At 37.9% G+C, this 18,838-nt stretch overlaps 2 protein-coding genes across 2 annotated transcripts; both read right to left on the bottom strand.

Moving 5' to 3' along the window:
* Positions 1–349: 349 nt before the first annotated feature.
* On the bottom strand, positions 350–4,842 carry LOC148877404 (small ribosomal subunit protein eS1-like). Its single transcript, XM_088986514.1, has 7 exons — positions 4,288–4,842; positions 4,149–4,196; positions 3,935–4,040; positions 1,586–1,723; positions 1,314–1,499; positions 1,022–1,222; positions 350–662 (listed from the first exon to the last, which is right to left on the bottom strand). The coding sequence occupies exons 1-7, from the start codon at positions 4,296–4,298 to the stop codon at positions 567–569; spliced, it is 786 nt and encodes a 261-aa protein (XP_088842640.1). The 5' UTR covers positions 4,299–4,842; the 3' UTR covers positions 350–566.
* Positions 4,843–5,696: 854 nt separating this feature from the next.
* LOC148877403 (ADP-ribosylation factor-like protein 8a) lies at positions 5,697–17,238 on the bottom strand. The gene is made up of 6 exons (XM_088986526.1): positions 16,735–17,238; positions 12,931–13,012; positions 12,773–12,805; positions 12,539–12,660; positions 6,135–6,296; positions 5,697–5,973 (listed from the first exon to the last, which is right to left on the bottom strand). The coding sequence occupies exons 1-6, from the start codon at positions 16,770–16,772 to the stop codon at positions 5,856–5,858; spliced, it is 555 nt and encodes a 184-aa protein (XP_088842652.1). The 5' UTR covers positions 16,773–17,238; the 3' UTR covers positions 5,697–5,855.
* Between the last annotated feature and the right edge of the window lie 1,600 nt (positions 17,239–18,838).

Genomic DNA, 18,838 nt, shown 5'->3' with positions numbered 1-18,838 from the left:
AAGGAGATCGCCTTGGGTCACTTGTATCGTAGTGTCAAATCACCTACATGGAATTTAAACGGGAAAGAAACACCATTTTCCAAAAACTGCCTATAAGATCTAACTTGTATCTTTACCCTTTAGGTTTAGTTTGGAAAGAGTACAAATACAAATATATAGAGTGCAAAATCTTGTATTTGTATTATTTTAAATGCATTTGGAAGGAGTACAAATACATGTACAGTGCAAATATATATAAAATAATATAAAATACAAGGTTTTGCACTCTACAAATTTGTATTTGTACTCTTTCCAAACTGAGCCTTGCACACGTGCATAACCCTTGATACTAGGACTAATAAATAAGAAATCAAACAAAACCTCCAAGATTCAAAACTTATTGCTTTAAAGAAATGGATAATAAGAATAAAAAGGATAAAAAGGATAACTATTATCTCTAAGACTCTACTACCAAAATTGATGGGTCCATGCATAAAAGCTGTCGACAAATAACCAGTGCAACTGCAGTTTAATGATTACTTGCAATTCCATAAACAAAAATTTGACGATAAAACAAAACCTCGTTTTCAAGCTCCAATAACTTCTGTTTCCCCTTCCACGGGAGCATCTTCTGCAGGTCTATCCACCTTAACACCAATATCTTCAGAGTAATCACCATGAACCTGCACGAAAAATCAAGCACCCCAACCAATTCAAGATGTGAAAGTATGAATGTCGTCACCCTTGTTCACAAATATACCCAAAAAAAAGACAAATTTGGGGAAAATTAAGGCATCGATGGCTTTTTAGTTAGGCAATTGAGCTACACAAAGGGGTGTGACCCTTCTCCCAGCCATGATGAAGGCAGGATTTGGCTCTAGGTCTCTTATAACCAGGAGATCAGAAAATTTTGCCTCAAAATAGCAGTATTTTTTAAGTTACAGAAATGGCAATAAGGAAATAACCAAAAATAAACAAAAGCCAAGCAGGTCCTCCATGGATATGAACTTGACTTTCTAAAATTACCATATCACAAACATACCTCCATCAGCTTCCCAAGATCAAACTTGGGGGCCTTCAAGATTTTTACTTTGCGGATGAAAACATTCTGAAGTGGATATATGCTTGAGGTTGCCTTCTCTATCTCTTTCCCAATGACTTCAGGAATAAATTTCTGAACCAGCTCCTTCAGGTCACAAGATGTAGCTTGATTCACCATTATCTCTCTCATTTTCCGGCGAATCTGAATAATAGAACAAAATGCAATAGATTTCAAATGCAATAGAAATTTAACACAGCAAAATTTAAGTGAGACAAGATTAACCACATCATACCTGCCTGATCTGGCTAGACTGGGCATAGCAAGTACGCTTGACCTGATTAGGGCGTCTCCTTGTGAATCCAATACAGAACATCCTAAGAGTGTAGTTGTCTGTAGTCTTGACATCAACATGGGCTTCTATCAGTGTCTGCCACTTGCGCACAAGTGATCTAAGCTTGTCGGTGGTGAAATCCATGCCCTTGAAGATATGGAAAAGAAGAAATTATTTGAGAACATAGAGGAAAAAATGACTAAAGCAGAAAAAAAGATACTCTCCATTCATACCCAAAAGTTTGTCAGAACATTCCTTCCTTGTACATCCTCTGCACGGAGACGGATCTTTCTGTATGACTGGTCATCATCATTTTGGAGATCAGCGAGGCAAACCTCAAAGACCCTGTGCTTAAGGCCCTCAGATGCAATCTGTAAAGGTACCAAAAGAAATAAAATCAACCAGAACAACATGAGAAAAAATGTATCAATAGGGAAACCAAGGAACAATATCTCCAGGAACTACCCCATGGTAACTGAAACAGAAACAATTTGAGCATACAAGAGAAACCCTCAAAAATGCAAATCACTGAGTAGATGTTGTTGATAAGGTAATCAATTAGATTCCTTGCATATTTGTATTTGCACTCTTCCCTAATCACTGAGAGATGTTGGGAAGAGTGCTGAATGATTGGATACTTTCTAACTTTCATGGACCTTGCATATTTGTATTTGCACCCTTCCCAAATGATGCCTTAGAAACTGCCAAGTAAGCAAATAATAGAAATTGAGCCATCCAATGTCCCTTGATCCCTCATCCACCAATGGTCCAAAACATTTTAGTCAAACCATGGGCATAACATCAAATGCCTATCCTTTCCCACCCACAAACCCCATCCATTTCTCAACAGCATATTCAAGGCATCAATCAATCCTGTACTTAAGGTTCTCAATCCAACTTTTCACACTGGATTCAGCACAAAATACTCAAAGGCTGATGTTGGAAAAAACAGATCTAGCACAGGTAGAAATTTGAACCATGACTTAATTTTTTTATCAAAAAGTAAAGCATTATATCAATGTAAAGTATCAAGGCAAATATATCACTATCCATGTACAACAAGGTTCTTTTATGGTATAAAATAGTCACAATTCACAAATATGTTTTCAGCATTAAAAAGCAGGAATTTTAAATTCTCTTAAATTGTTTGTGAACCATCAGCCATGAATATAACATGCAGTGCACCTTTCATGTGACCATATCCAATGTTTTAAAAGCACAAGGCACAAGGGGTTTTTTGCACATCAGGCAAAAGGCAAGGTGCATGCCTTTTGAATCAAGGCTCAAAAGAAATCAAAAATAGTAAAAAAATAATATTAAAAACAATATTGACTAAAAAATATAAACCTCAATTTTAAAAGAAACTAAATGCTTTAGAAAGCCTATTGGCTCAAATTTATATACAAAAACATAGTGTATTGGACATATGTAAGTAAATAACAATTCAAGCATGAGAAACTTTCAATAACTTTGGTTTTCCTCAAATGCATTACTTCGAGTCGTTAATGTGATGTTAAACATGTTGCATTCTTAATTCCATAAGCCGCCTTTATACCAAGCCCCTTCAAGAGTTGAGGCAAGCCCAAACAAGTTCAAGCCAAGGTCTTAAATTTGTAACCTGAATATAAAAAGATTACTTTTGTACTTTTAATTGTAGTTCTTACCTTTCAAAAAATGTCTTGTAATAAGATGGATGAGAGAACACTAGGAAAAGGGGAAGGGGTCTCAGAGCGTCAGTGAGAGAGTGGAGAAAGTGAGGATTAAATAATGTGATTGACCAAAGATAGAACTGCTTCAAGGAAAGATATATCTCTGGGAGGGATTAAAACTCAGGGGTGTTATTCTGAACTTAAGAGACACCACATCAAGCTTCTTAGACCTCCCTCTTTCTCTTCACTTCTCCTAGCAATGGTCACTAAACAGTTCTTTATCCATAGTAGACAATTGACACGTTTTAGCTTCCCATTTTAAATTCAACATGTTTAGCACCTAAGAGTGATATTATTAGGAAATACTTACCTCATCATTAGGAAATACTCACCTCCCAACTCCTATGAACCTTAACCCAATAAAAACCATTTTTCATGTACAATATGGAAGCATACTTCAACTGCACATGTCATTTGAACTGGAAAATTGCAAGTAGAGGCTGATACCTAACTAATAACAAACCGACAATTCCATTTAATTAACCATGTTTATGCACAATTCAGGGATCACAAATGTTAACATCCGTAAACCATCACTTCGTGAACACCCAATCGAGAAGGAACAACTGAGTGCCATCTAGAAAAAGTAACGGATGGAAATAAGCTGACATTTCATTAAAACTTTTAGCTCCATCGACAGAATGAACTAAGTCGAGAAAGCCCAACGGAAAATTATTTATGAAAATTATGAAAGAAACAAAGGAAATAATGAAAATAGAGAAGAAAGTGAACTCTTCCTCACCATAATGGTATTCATTGCAACTTGAGAATTTCGTATCAGATTTTATCGGAGCAAAAGAAAAAAAAAATCTACCTCAAAAATAATCCATCTTTCAGATTCAATAAAATGTAAACTAATGAGAAAACGCTGACCTTGGTACCCTGTGTCCTTGTGACTAGGGTTTTTCCAATGGTCCGCACGCTGAAGATCGATGGGGCCTTGATATCATACCAATCCTTCTTCGCGAAGGGGTCGACTCTGTATATCACCATTAACAACCAAAACGAAGAAAACAGCAACAGAAATCAAAATCATGTACACTAAGAGATCCAAGAGAAATATTGCAGAAATCTAACGCTAACTTACGCCTTCTTCTTCCCACCCTTCTTCCCCTTGGAAATCCTCTTGTTCTTCCTGAAAATCAATAAATTAAACAACACTAAGTTCCTGGAAGCCATCCAACAGACTAAGAAATCAGAAATATGAAAAGATGAACGACACTAACCCGACGGCCATTGTCGATGCTGTTGAAGCTCCGGCTCAGACGAGTAAGAGAGCCTTGGAAGGGATTGAAAGCAAAAAAAAGAAGGCCGAGAGAAGACGGGAAAGCTAATACATTCCTTTTTATCTCTGTAGCCAGTAGCCCTAATCAAAAATGACCTTGAGCGCGGGCCGAAGCCTAATCAATGATCATTACTTACTCACTTTGGGCTTCAGCTTGCTCAGGTCCATTACGAACCCAAACTTGGCCCCGAAGCCTGATCAATGATTACACACGCACCTTGGGGCTTGGGCTAGTTTGGGCTTGAATTGCTTATGATCCTCTGTTTTGGTAGGGAGACATGAATAACCATTAAAACACATTATTCTAAATCATTTCCTTCTTCCTGAATAGGATATAATCATAATACGAATCTGGACCACCAAGGCATCTTCTACCATACAGTGGATTTACTGGAAAATCAAATAAGATTCAAGAGGTTGATAGTTTGAAACATCTATTTCTTTTTCTTTCTTTTTTTTTTTTTTACTTACGACGCTTGGGCGAAGGCCAATCCCCATCCTATACTAATATGACAAAACTGAAGAATAAGAAGAAAGCGTAATCTGGTGAATTATCATATGTGCATAGGAACAAAGACATTATACGGAAGGGCGTTTTTTATATAAATTCTTTCTCATATTTTGGTGTTTCGAGGCGTACATATTAATGGTGGTGGATCCAATTTTTATCGACGATTTGCTTTGCACATTCCGCTCCATTTGGAAGGAGTACAAATACAAACATGTAGAGCGCAAAATCTTGTATTTTGTACTATTTTGTATAGATTTGCACTGTACATATTTGTATTCGTACTCCTTCCAAACTGAGCCTTCAGAAAGAATGACCTAAGCGTTGAACGGGACGAACAATGCTATCAAAGAAAATCTATGGCCGTTGGGTTGGGGCATGACCCATATGATGCTCCATTCCCTTGCATTCAATATTGAATTGCGACCCGCTAGTCTGGTCAACAATCCCATCAGATCTCGGAACATCTCCATGTAGATTGTAGACCATAGGAAGGGGATTGGGAATATATATATCTGTATATATAGGGAGAGGGAGAGAGAGAGAGAGAGAGATCATTTCGTTGGTAATTGGTATTATGGGCCTGTCCTGTGGGGTTGCTGGGTCATGCACATCTGGCCACCTGCCTCTCTATAGCAGTTAACACGTCATCAATTGACAAGAGTCGAGAGGCAAGGGTCAACACTCAACAAGTCAAGAGTCAGAATCCTCAAATGACGACGAGGCTAATTTATAAATGGGTGTGACCAGCACGTGATCAAAACAGACACTGTCTCTGCCGGTGCGGGCCTCTGCAACTGCAAGCTTTTGGTCGACGACTACTCAGCGGTGCAAAGTCCAAATTGATCGTGATCAAATAAATACTGACTACAGATGAGGTATAATTACATAAAATCCAATTGACACCATGCTCACAACAGAGTAGATAAGAGGATAGAACAAATTATCACACAATCCCCCAACAGTATCCTCCCAATCAGAAGGGGAACACGCTTATCTTCTCAGTTCTTCAATTTGGAGTGCTTTACAAGCCAATCAATGACGGAATCAATGTTAGTTGAGTTCTTGCATGAAATCATGAAGCAGCATACTTCTCTGTCCGTAATAGATCTCAGCCCCCTGCATGGCACACAACCCCATCCTCAGTACCAGTAATCATATTTTACTTTAAAACTAGAAATTGTCTGATGAACCCATTGCCTTTTTTTTGAACTCCACATACTAAATGATCTTCTAAGGCCAAATACCAGGGAAATTTACATGAACCCATTGCCACTTACATCTGATCTGTCAATGCCTCTTTGGAGAGCGCTTCTGGCTTGTCAATCTTATTTCCTAGTACCAGTAATGGAATGCCATTCAATGACGGTTTGCTTAACAGGTCATGAAGTTCACTTTGTGAGATCGACAGGTTATCTTGATCAGCAGCATCAACAACGTAACTGCAACAAGTCAGAGAATATCAGTACATAGAGTTTAATCCAACGTTTTGCAAGTATATGGTAGTTAGGCACTCTAATGGAGTAATCCAATTAATAAATGGAACAATGAATCATCACTTTAGACTTCTTATTCAGACCCAGATTTTTCCTGAACATGTGTGGACATATATGTGCATATCAGGAATGAATTAAATGCGGATATGGTCAAATGGTAAAATTTATCTTTGCCAAGGAGTAGACGTGGATTAGATTCCTAATATCCACCTATCTTCCCCCCTTCTTTCTCTCCCATCCCAAAAGAAAAATAGTAGTTAGTTAACAGAGTTCGACCTAAAATTTTTTTGACAAAAAAAAAAGATAGAAACAGTAGCTATTAATAAATAAGGGTATAATAGCAATTTTGTCAACAGTTGAAGATGTATATATCATGAATCTCACGCAAGAAACCATGAAAATTGTAAAGCAACATCCTGAACGCAGAAATTTGACCAACTATGCAATGCTCGCATCTAAAAGAATACAATGTGCTGTTTAAAAAATTTGGTAAATAACGTGATGCTTTAGTACTTTGGACTAGGCAATAGCCTAAAAGGTATGTTTTCTCATCTCTGTTTATGAGAGAGAGAGAGAGAGAGAGAGAGAGAGAGAGATGTCTGCATGTCTTGCTGCCATAACTTTGGGCCTTCGGATAGGCAAGGGGAGTTGTGCCATGTCTCTCCTGTTGTGTCGAGTTTTGAGCGTCAATTCTAATTGCAACTAAACCTCAATTTCCACCATTGGCTCCTTGAATATAACTACAAAAATCTAAGTAAACAAACAGATACATATGTACACGTGTATGCATGCATATGGTTGACAATTTTCTTTTGTTAACAAGTAATAAAAAAGAAGAAAAAAGGAAAAAGTCTAAAAGTCTGCACAGGCAAGTAAACTTCTTTTAAAGCAAGGGTTATCCCTTAAGATCCATCTGTTCTGATATAGAAGCCTAGAATGGGCAAATATCTTTTCAACCAACCTTTCTTCAAATAATTCCTTTCCATATTCTCTCTCAGTTAAAGTTTTTTTTTTTTGAGTTGTCTGTTCAACTTTCTATTTGCCCCCAATTGTTCCTTTTTTTCAAGACTACTTTCCAAGTAAATGTTCAGACAACTGTAACTAGGAGTTGGTCTACAGCCTACAAGCTAAAACATAAGCAAGTAAGGCTATAGTTTGTTGATAAGTTATCTTCTCTGAGACTCTGATATTCAGATCTTAAGTTTTTTGTTTTTATTGGTCTCTATTCTCCAACTGTTTTAAGTCCATAAATATTTGGAACTTAAAAATGGAAAAAAAAAAACAATGCACTGATAGGAAAAAGTGTTTAGAGGAGCTTTGTTGCACTAGGCATTAACCTGCTATCTCACATTGGCCATATGGTTAGAACAAGTTATTACTAACTCTCTATTTATGTTTCACCCTTATCCAATAATAGAAGATTATGCATTTCCTTTTTTTATCAGAAATGGTAACTTTCATTAGAAAAATTAAGAGAATACACTGTCACCACCCAGTTAAGGGTTTTTACCCCTAGAAAAATATTCTCCCTGAAACTTCCTTGCTTTGCAAGGGTGCCGGCTAGTCCATTTACTAACCTCCTTGTCCACCTGAACAGTGCCCCAACCTCCCTTGCTAAGCAGTTTATTTCCCTCATGAATTGTCGATGTACCCAAGCCCCCAAGTTATGTGACTGCAACCACCCAATTAACAGTTTAGACTTAGAGTCCCCTTCTACCTCAATCTGGTGTAGGCCCCATTGTTTAGCCAGCCTTAGACCTTGTATCAAGGCCATAATCTCTGCTCTCAAAGAGTCTCCATCACCTACCGGAACAGAATACAGTGCAACCATTCTGCCCTCCCTGTCTCTGAAGGCTCCTCCCACCCGAGGAACCCGGGTTGCCTAAGGAGCTCCCATCGAAGTTCAGATTCACCCATTGATGTGCAGGAGGGGTCCATTGCTCCCTTATCACAGACCTCAATGAAGAGGAGTTTGCCACAGTGTACCAACCTCTAAACAAATCATCAGCTGAATAATTTTTAAATAAATGAGATGCTTTAAGCCAATGAATGACCTTGGTAGATGTGCAATCAATGATTTTCTCCTTATATCTTTCAGAACCCTGGAAGATCCTATTATTTCTTTCTTCCCATATTGACCACAAAACAGCTGCTCTTGTTGCTCTCCAAATTGCTCTCCCCTTCTTTAAGGGTCTAAAGAAGTTTGGATCAAAGGGTCTAACTAAAGATTATGCATTTCCTTTCACTAGACATGAGGGAAGTGATAATTATATCAATTCTAAAATCGATTTTTGGTTGTTTTCCCAGAAAAAAAAAATGATTTTTAGTTAGGGGACAATCCTCTCGGTATTTGATTACATTTATATATTTGATTTGATCATTTGGAGGCTGTGTTGCAGTTTTCTAGTGGGTTTGTGTTGTTTGTGTTGTGAAGATAGCAGGTTCCAAAGATCCTGCTATTCCAAAGAGACCAATAGATGTAAAAGGGGGTCCGATTCCAAAGGATCTTGCCTCTGCTACTAAGATCCAAAGCTGCCCAGTTGTGATCAAATCTTCCAAGTTTCTGGTTAACACCCAACTTCTTCTAAATAGCTGGATAAAATGTACCCAGATGCCATACACAAACGGACAGTACATCAAAATATAATTAGTTGACTCACCTTCATTGCACAAACTGCAGAAATTGTCTAGGTTCATCCCCATTTCCAGAAACCTATCAATTATTGGAATTGTACCCAGATTGGTACACATAAAGAAGATAGCTTTAGATGGGTAATGAGCTTTCCAGATCCATTTCCATGGAACAAACTCTCTCCTTTCTCTGTATCTTGATCTGTCTGACCTCTTCAATCATTGCCATCAATCTATCAGCTTCCCAATCCAAAATGCTATGCCTTAAAGTAGGCATCACATAAGTCTGGCCACCAATAATCTCATAGCAGTCCTTGATAGGTTGCTAGAGAAACTAATATATGTGTACTAAGTACTATTTTCTTCTCATTTATAGTATTATCAAACAGCAATACTTTATTTAGATTGAAATAACTACAAGCTGAAGCAACATATATCTAACTTATCTATTTAAATTAATATGTATGTAATCAAACAAACACTAACACCTACCTTACTGATTTTAAATCATATAGGTTTTCATTGGCTAATTCCTTTTATTAGATAATCAGTTTTGGTTAAGAAACTCTAAAGTACATGCAAAGAATGTGCCTACCAAACTTCACTGTTTGTTTGCAGCCAACCTGTAGTAGACTTTATAAAACATGTTCACAAATATATTTATTTCATTTTTCCCCTTCTGTCATTCATTTCTTTATTATCATGGTGGTGGTCCATGAAGAAACTATTCTAAGACTGCAGTAGAAAAGTTCAAATCTGTATCCAGTTATTCTGAAACTGTCAACAACAATGAACTCCTCTTTTTCTCTACTAATTTTCATGAAATCAACTTTACATAGAAATTTTAAATCCACTTTTGACAAGACAGTCCTCAATCAAGACCAAATCAATGATCACAAAGTTAGAAAACATTCTAATTAATTCAACTGGCCTATTTCTCCTCACATGACTCCTTGTGTAAAGCAAGTAGGAAGTCCACTTTGCATTCACTAATCCCCTGTTTGTTAGTAATATATATTTTGGAATGGGCAAATCACAAAGGGTTCTGCTCACTCTTTGGATGTAGGTAGGACCCCCTACGGATGTGTTAAGTTTTTTTCAATCTGACTAGCTTTTACCAAGGAGAAAAATGATGCAGCGATGTACATGAGCTTCAATTATTTGGATTATTTGGGAAGAAAGAAATGCAAGAACATTTGAAGGGAAAGCCCTGGGTAAGGAGAGAATCATAGAGAATAAGAGAATAACACCATTACAGTGACTCATTGGGTGAAAACTTCTCACCTGTTTGTTAATTTCTCTATTGAGGGCATAAGTAGAAACTGGAATTAGATGGCTGGCAGCTGGCCTTTCAGCCGCAAGAAATACCATATCAGTCCAATGGAACCTTTCTAGAGATCAGGTTATAAAGCTTAACTTCGATGGCTGGTATATTGGTAATCCAGGCCCACCAGGGATTGGGGGAGTCATGTTAGCATTGTTTTCAAGACAAGATGGCCAAGGAGACTCAATAAAGATAGATATGCTAGCAGTTTTTCAAGGTTTAAAGGTGGGGAAGTTGATAAATATGGGAAATGTAGTGGTAGAGGGAGACCCAAAAGTGGTAATAGAATGGCTGAAGGGTAAAAATCAAGGATTATGGAGATATAGATTCATCATGAAAGAAATCAGGTACCTAGCACAGGAACTGATCTCAAGATTCTGTTGGGTAAAGAGATCAGGCAACGCTATGGCCAATGGATTGGTCAAACAAGTGATTAGTAGGGAACATTTTATTTTGGGCTGAGTTGTAAGTTGTATCTCCTGTAAAGGGAATGGTTGTTTACCAGCCTATGCTTGCTTGAGATGCTCAGGCATATTGTATATGATATTCTTTAATTAATTCAATTCAATAAAGTTCACAGTTAGTCATCAAAAAAAAAAGAAAGAAAGAAAGAAAATGTGGCTACATGAGCCTAGCCAGTGGGACAACCAACCCTAGGAACCATATAGTTTTCTGAGCATTACATCTTAGCTATATTTCACTGGAAGTAGTTATCAATTTTTCTATCTTTTGACCAGATAAGTAAGAATTAATGTATTGACTAGAATAAAAGGAGAGACTCACATAAAACATGCACAATTATAGTTGAATCAGTACATAGATGTCAGCCATACAAAAGACATGAGAACCAAATAGAGAACCAAATAATCTTCTGCTAATGATCTTAGCAATTACAGGCTCTTTCGAATTGCACATTCTCTCAAAGATGCAACTATTGCATTCCTTCCAAATTTTCCAAAAAGTGCAAAGAGAAGAATATTCCAAGTATACACCCCCTACTACTGAAACCCCAAGCACACCATGCAGATTACCAAACAATGTCAACCTTGTAAGAAAAGGGTATGAATACTCTAAGAGTGAAGGAACAATGAAGGAGCAAGCGAGTTGACAAACTCCTCCCTTTTCCAATACAATAAAATAGAAGAACTAGCCCCTTTCTTTACAAAAGATTTTGGGAAGGAAAAAATGATAAGTACATAATAACAAATACGGGAAAAAAGGGAAAAACCAAGAAATTATAAGTGATATTGTGTAAAGAAAAATTGCCATATGTAATACACTAAATAGTGTACATGCATACACTATTGTGATTTTATAGTTAAAAGATATGGTGGATTACGCCTACAAACCCGAAAATAGCACATACACATGTTTCTATCAAGGGGCCACTTGGTCAAATTTGGCACCTTTTAGCCTAAAGAACATACTGGTTATTAATGCAATTGCCTTAATACTTTTTGTCAAGGCATCCCCCACCCAGCCTCCTTGGGGCATCTTGTCACTTGCTGACCATACAATGCATCAACAATCATGAAGAAGACATATTAGAAAATTTTATCATTTTATGTTTGTATTTCTTCTTTCTACTTTTACACCATTGCTCTCACCCGATTCCCCTTTCTTCTTCCAATATTTGTATGACAAGTCAAAAAGGGAACACTTAAAATTGTAAAACATGTTCTTTCTACTTTTACACCATTGCTCTCTTCTGATTCCCCTTTCTTCTTCCAATATTCGTATGACAAGTCAAAAAGGGAACAGTTAAAATTGTAAAATGTCAAAGTTCTACATCTAGTCTTTGGATATCTGAAAAAGCAAGGCTGTTATTAGGCCTTCATAAAATGACTGTAAAGCAAGGTTTTCAAACCACCATTGACCCAGACGGTCGGACCGTTCGGCCCGGGAACCGTCCAAACAACCGGTTCCGTTTTACCACAAACCCAGTTTTTGGCCAAAAACCATTGAAAAAGTCAACCACCCGTTGACCCGGATGGTCGAACCATTGACCCATTGACCCGTTCAACTGTTTTTAACCATTTTTTTATTTTTTAATTATTTTTTTACTTTTTTATATTTGTTTGTCAGAACAGGCCATCAGTTCAAACCAGAAAGTTGGACCGTCGACCTGGAAACCGGTGGCCAGAATGGTTCCATTTCTGGGTCATTTTTTGAAACGTTGCTGTAAAGGACAAGCTTATACAAACAAACAAATTAAAACAGGTTGGTTGCATACACAATAGCAGAAACTGCACGACAATATCTCTCCCACATACTGCGAAACCTGGGTTGGCCTCCAAGATCCCATAACTTTATTGTCACATTCCCTTTAGTTACCTTCCTCATGTTAAATCCAACCTGTAGTCCACATATGTACATACAACAAAATTAATTGCAAAAACAAGGTAGATTAAGGAATAAGATACTTTACAAGCTCGTATTCTAAACAGAAAAGAAAGACATCACACACCGTAGGAATCATGTCTTCACTGTACCCTCCAGTCTACAGTAAAGATCAAAAGGGAATATCTTAGAAGCCAGCACTAGAAGGAAATTAATTAAAAAGAGAAAAGAAAGGAAGAAGAGAGGGGATTCTAAAAGTAATGCTTCAAGTAAATATGTACTTACTGCAATAACATTCACAAGGGAAGTTTTTCCTGCATTCTGAAGCCCTATCAAAGATAACTCCATTTCTTGCTTGAAAAAGAGGCTGCAATTGGGAAGAAAAAGAGAGGTTATTCAAATTCTTGTCCATCTGATTCCCCCAGGGCAAGAGTCTATCTAGACCTAATGAATTCAATTTTTCTTCTATGTAGGCTTCAACATTTATCAATTCTAAGAATTAGGAGTATCATGATCCTAACTAGGAGTTCTCCTCCAATTCTTAAATTAAAGAAAAACCACTTAACATGATTATTGATAATAAAAGATTGTTATAAAATAGGAATATTATGATAGTAACCAGGAGGTGAACTCCAATTCTTAGATGAAAGCACATTTAAAACGCTTAGCGATAGTAAATGATTGCCAGAAATTAAACCTCCCAAGACTCAGTTCGGAGGTGGGAGGATTAAGGAGCCACTTGAGTCAAGTGGGAAGATGAACAGTCATTTCGATAAGGGGGCTCAGAGCTTGAAGACGAGGTTGTTTTTGGAATTGCAGGCAAAGTTTTTTGCTTTGACATCAGATCATGATGACAGCAGATTTTGGGGGGAGGGGAAGAGTTATGAAATGAGTAAGGCCTCTTCGAATTTCAATTCTGGTCTATGGGTGGGACCGTAGTTATTGATGGTGGGCACTATTGGAGTGGAAAAGGGAAAGATGGGACATGTTCTCTATCAGCTGGATAAGAGGGAGGGTTTGGACAAGGGAAGTGAGACACTTGCAAGTAGTCCTGAACCTGAAGAGTCACCTTGGGGGATGAGAGTGGGTGGAGCTTCAAGCAAGAAATTATTTAAAAAAAGCAACTCGGTTATCCAAGTTACCAATAGATAATAGGAGTCGTTTCATCTTCAACGATCCAAAGGATAGAAAGATTGAGATTACAAGTAGGAAAATTGCTTTCAAGGGACACAGGGGAAGGGAAGGTTTTTGGATTTGTGTGATTACCAAATATGAAGGAGCTGTTAAGTGGAAGATCGAGATGGGTGTCGAGAAATGTGAAGATGCTAGTTTTGATTGAAATGGATTTCCAATTGGTCGTCCTCCAGTGACCATCGACAGAGAAAGTGGTGAGTCCTGCCTTGGTTGCAATTCAAGTGTTTGGTCCAGATGAGGGACAAGATAGAAGGGGTAGAGCTTGGGCGAAGGGCTGGGACAAAGGGGAGTGAGCTTGATAAAGATGGTCAGTCGAGAGTTGCAGAAAGTGGAGATGTGTCTAAGAAAAATGCAGTCGAGGATGCAGAAACTTGGACTCTTCCTATGGACAAGTCGTCATCGGGTTTCTCTTCTTTTTTTGAAGAAGTGCTGGTAGGTGTTGATTTGGGGCGTAGGAGGAAGGCAGAGGAAATAGATGAGGTGGCTGGTGAAGATAAGGCCTAAGAAGAATCACTGCTCAAGTAACTCACACATTTTTTTTATGAATAAGTAACCCGCACGTTGTTCACGTCACTAAATTTTCTCTCATCCCAAGTGTGGCTTGATTGGGGCAGGGCCAACAAAAAACTATAAGAGGAATATCTTAGAAGGGGGAGAAGTCAAAAATGTTGACTTCAAAGGTTTCAAATGGTGTTGAGCCTCCTGACTCTTTTAGTTCAGAATCTAATTTGGTGTATTTGCCTCAAGAGAAGAAGAAAAAGGGGGATTGGGATGAAAATACAGGGAACATGGTTGGTAAGATCTCAGTTGAAGATGTGGAGAAGGAAGGATGCTTGGAGATCGAGAAAATTTTGGAAGTAAGCAAAAGTCTTAGTCTAGTCTTTTTGGGTGGTGAAACATTTGCTAGGAAAGCCATTAAGTTTGAGCAAAGAAGGAAGGAGGAGAGTTTGAGAAAGAAAGTAGTAGAGGAAGGTGGAGAGATCTGGAATGAGACTGTTAATGGGGAGGAAGAAATGCTTGAGGAAGAAGAGTAGCTGTGGATTTTGTTTTGTTTTGTTGGAGCCAGGCGGGTGTCAGAGATTGGGTTTGTTAGAGATCGATGCTTTGTGGGAGAGGTTGGGGTTGTCTTGTTTGTTAGGAGTTTCTTTTTGTTGTTTCAATGGTGTTTGATGTTGTGAAGTTAGTGTTCCCTGTTCTTGGGTGATAGCTTGTCACCTCTCTCCCGTATTCACTTTTTCCTCTTTAATGAATTTTCTTTTATTACCAGAAAAGAAATTAAACCTCTCAAGAAAAATTCTTTCACCTGCATCTTATATACAGAGTTATGTTTGGTAATCTCATTGATTGCTAGTGCACTCAGCCTCAGCCACTAGCTTAGGCAACTTTAATTTTCAAAAGCATAGATATGCCTTTACTATTTTATGGGTTTGAAGAACATAACTATTCCAGTTCAGTTTTATTGCTAACAATAATTAAAAACATTATTGATAAAAAAACAGAAAACAATTAGAAGTGTCAGGCCTTCTTAAGGAGGCAATACCAAACAAACTGAAAAGCTAGGACAGCTAGGATACATACATCAAATAGACCAAACAAAGAAAACAAAACATGACAAAGCAACCCAGGAGGGAAGACACCAATAAAATCCAATCTTCTAACTTCACACAGATTTTTCAATATATTTGACATACATATTGTTAAAAAATTCACCACTTTAATTTGAGAATAGTATGGTTAAACGAGAGAAAAATGTAAAAACTAAGGAGGTATCAAAACCTAAACTGGTATGTGCACAATATAATAAAAATATTTGCATAATCTTTCCCATACAAGTGAAAAACTATCATATGATTAACTTCTTAGTAGTCAATCAGTCACCAAAAACACCAAGCAAATGCAAAATCCATACCCCATTAGACCATGGTTAGCCTTGGGAAATTGCCACATCAATCAAACACCTGGTGAACCTAACCAAATCTTTTAAATTTAAAACAAATCAGAGTCTCATAAACTAAAAATTGGAATACAGGATAAGCTAGGCAAATCACCACATAAAAATTTCATTGGTTGGTATGATGGCATCAACATAATGAATTGTAAAAAGTAATTCAAGAAATGTGTCATCTTTGGCATTTCCACTTAGTCATTTGATAACTCTTAGTTTCCTCCAGTATTTGCTCATACTTCTAAAGTCCAAGATACAAAAGCTTATCCTCATCTGTGAACAAACATACAAAATCTACAGCGATCCGTATGGACAATGAACTAGAAGAAACTAGAAACAATTAAGAAACACCACCACCTTTATATAAGAATAAGTAGCCAGTCGTCCAAATGCAACAATACAAGACGTGATTGAGCATTCTTTCACCAATAGATTTCTGGTAAAAATCTAATTAAACAGTTAACTAGAACTCCGATATTGATTGCAGCATTACTTCCAAACTGAAATTCTACAATCTTCAAGTCAATAACTCAATTAGAAGACGTTAATTTTCCAAAATAAAAAGAAAGAATTGCAGTAGAACTGAATCCCGGTATTTCACCAAAAGGAAACCCCTCCCAAAACCCTACATAATCATTCTGCGTGCTAAACATTGAACAAGGAGGAGCAAAAGTCTCTATCTGCAAACGCAATAAGCCCTTTCTGAAACCCAGAATCACAATTTCTCATTGGAGATTCAACGAAAATGGTGGGAAAAAAAAAATAATAAGAGAAGCATAGGCACACAATGTCAGCTAATTAGTCAAACAATCAAAGACAGAATTCCTTGACAATATCCCGAAATCAAACTCCACGGAACCATATGCATTAGATTAAATGACAAAAAGAGAAAAAGAAGATAGAGATAGAGGCTTTGGGAAAATAAAGAAAAGGCGTTATCATTAATTTACCTTCGCAGCCAATTGAGGAAAGCTTCCCACAGACCCATTGGAGAATATACAGAGAACTGGAGAATACGAATTTGCCCACACGAGAACTGAAAACGATTTAGGGTTTCTCGACTGGATAAAACATGTAGCAGAAGGATCTATGAAACTCTGTTTTTAAATTGACCTTCCGCCCTGCCCAACCTTCCTTTCCCCGCTATCTACCAAAAAAATAAAACTTCCTTCCCGGTTACTGAAACCGCATTCGTAGATTTAGATGGACAAAGAAAAAATCGAAGGAAAAAAACTAGGGCGTGATTCGAATCGAGAGCCCCTTTTTTTTTTTTTTTTAATTGGGGGCGCCGCTTCTTCATCAAGTTAAATGGAAAAAGACAATTATATGCCTGTACACCTGTGTAATAAAGTGACAACCTCGTGGGGGCATTGTTGTCTCATCATCTCCTAATTGATAGGGGCGCTTCGCTTCTGTCAGAACTGGAATCAATTCAGCGTCCGAAAACAAGCAATAAAAAGATTAAAGATGCGGTAAGCAAGTAAAACGTAAGGCTTTGTTTGGGCAAATTACTAAAGTAACCCGTTTCCTTTTACCGTAAATACAATCTGATTTTTGAAAGATGGTAAGATTTGTTTTTGATAAGCATATTGGATTCAAAGGAAAGATGATCTGCGTCGCGTAACGAATATCGATGGTGTTATCTGTTTTGGGACCACTTCATGATTTTTGATCGGCGGTTGCTGCCGCCCCACGCTGATAAGCGAGACGAGGGGCTGAAATGTTTAGCTGTTCAACTTTCTTTTTTTTTTTTTCAATTTAACTGTTCAATCTACTTACTACAGCTCACCAGCGTACTTGTCTCCATTTCTCTTTTTGTTTTTATTTACACGAATCCATACGACAAATACAGGTTATTTGAGAATTGAGATCCATCCATCAGTAGGTCCCACCAATTATTTCAATCCAGCTGTTTTTATTGTGGCATCATTGACTATTGTAAAGTGACAATTGATTAAATCTTCTTTGTTATTAATGTCCGTTAAGAGAAAAATGATAAAGACTATTTTATCCCTTATTTTCTTCAAATTTTCAAAATGAAATGACAACAATAATGATCTGCAGCACTGTCTACCGAATTTCTCAACATCATAAGTCATGGCCGGCAGACACCATGACCTGGCCTACTTTGTTGTGAATTTCATCTCTAGTTCCTTGTCTAAGCAAACACCAATGACCTGGTGGATGATGACAGAAAATTGTCTCATACATCGGAGATCGGATTGGAGGATGAAACGAACATTGAGACGACCACAAGATACCTACATTTACATTTGAATCTGATTCAATTTCGCCAGGAACAAAGAAGCCATCGTCTCCACCCAGAGATCAAGGACTGTTTGGTCGATGACATTGTCAGTGCAACCTCGTCCTCGAACGGCAAAGGATCTTAAGTTGGATAGAAGAGGAACGCAAAGAGAGATGAATGTTGCAAACCACATGTAGACAAACATAGCTTGTCAAGCAATGACGGTTCTGTTATAGAGGCTGATGAGGGGTGATTTGGCACGACCTAATAAGTGAAGGTCACGTGGACGTGATCTGTCCTAAGGGTTACAACTCAGCAAAAGGAGCCTATTCAGCAGTTTTCAGAGCTCGGGTGTTCGTGAGACCTACGGCAGCTCAACTATATAAGGGCGTCAACCCCTCCGGGTCCCAGGTATGCACGGTTACTTACATTCAAACTCTCTAGCATTCAAACTTTAGCTCACAACCATAGCAAAAATACTAACTTAAGCATCGGAGCAACCTCATTGGGTCATCCACCCCGGTCTCTCTGATCCTTATTTTGCAGTTTCGTCCAGCTTGCAATGTGAGCACGCCTAGGCAACCTTCCAGCTAGGAGCTCCCAGATCGCGCATCATCAATTGGTGTCTATGGGAAATGATCAAAAGGTCATCCCAATCCTAGTTACAATCTCAGTCTCAATCTCAGCCTCAATGGCATCATCCAGCCACAATGGAAAGAGTGGCATGAACATTGTTGGGGGGCAAGAGCAGCAAACAGTCACTCCCCAGGGTTCCTCGGTGACAATCAGCCAGTTCACCATTCCCT

This window comes from Nelumbo lutea, chromosome 1 (genome assembly GCF_056320005.1).
Source record: "Nelumbo lutea isolate HS-2025 chromosome 1, American lotus-T2T, whole genome shotgun sequence".
NCBI classification, from domain to species: domain Eukaryota; kingdom Viridiplantae; phylum Streptophyta; class Magnoliopsida; order Proteales; family Nelumbonaceae; genus Nelumbo; species Nelumbo lutea.
This window is presented reverse-complemented; position numbering and strand designations above follow the sequence as displayed.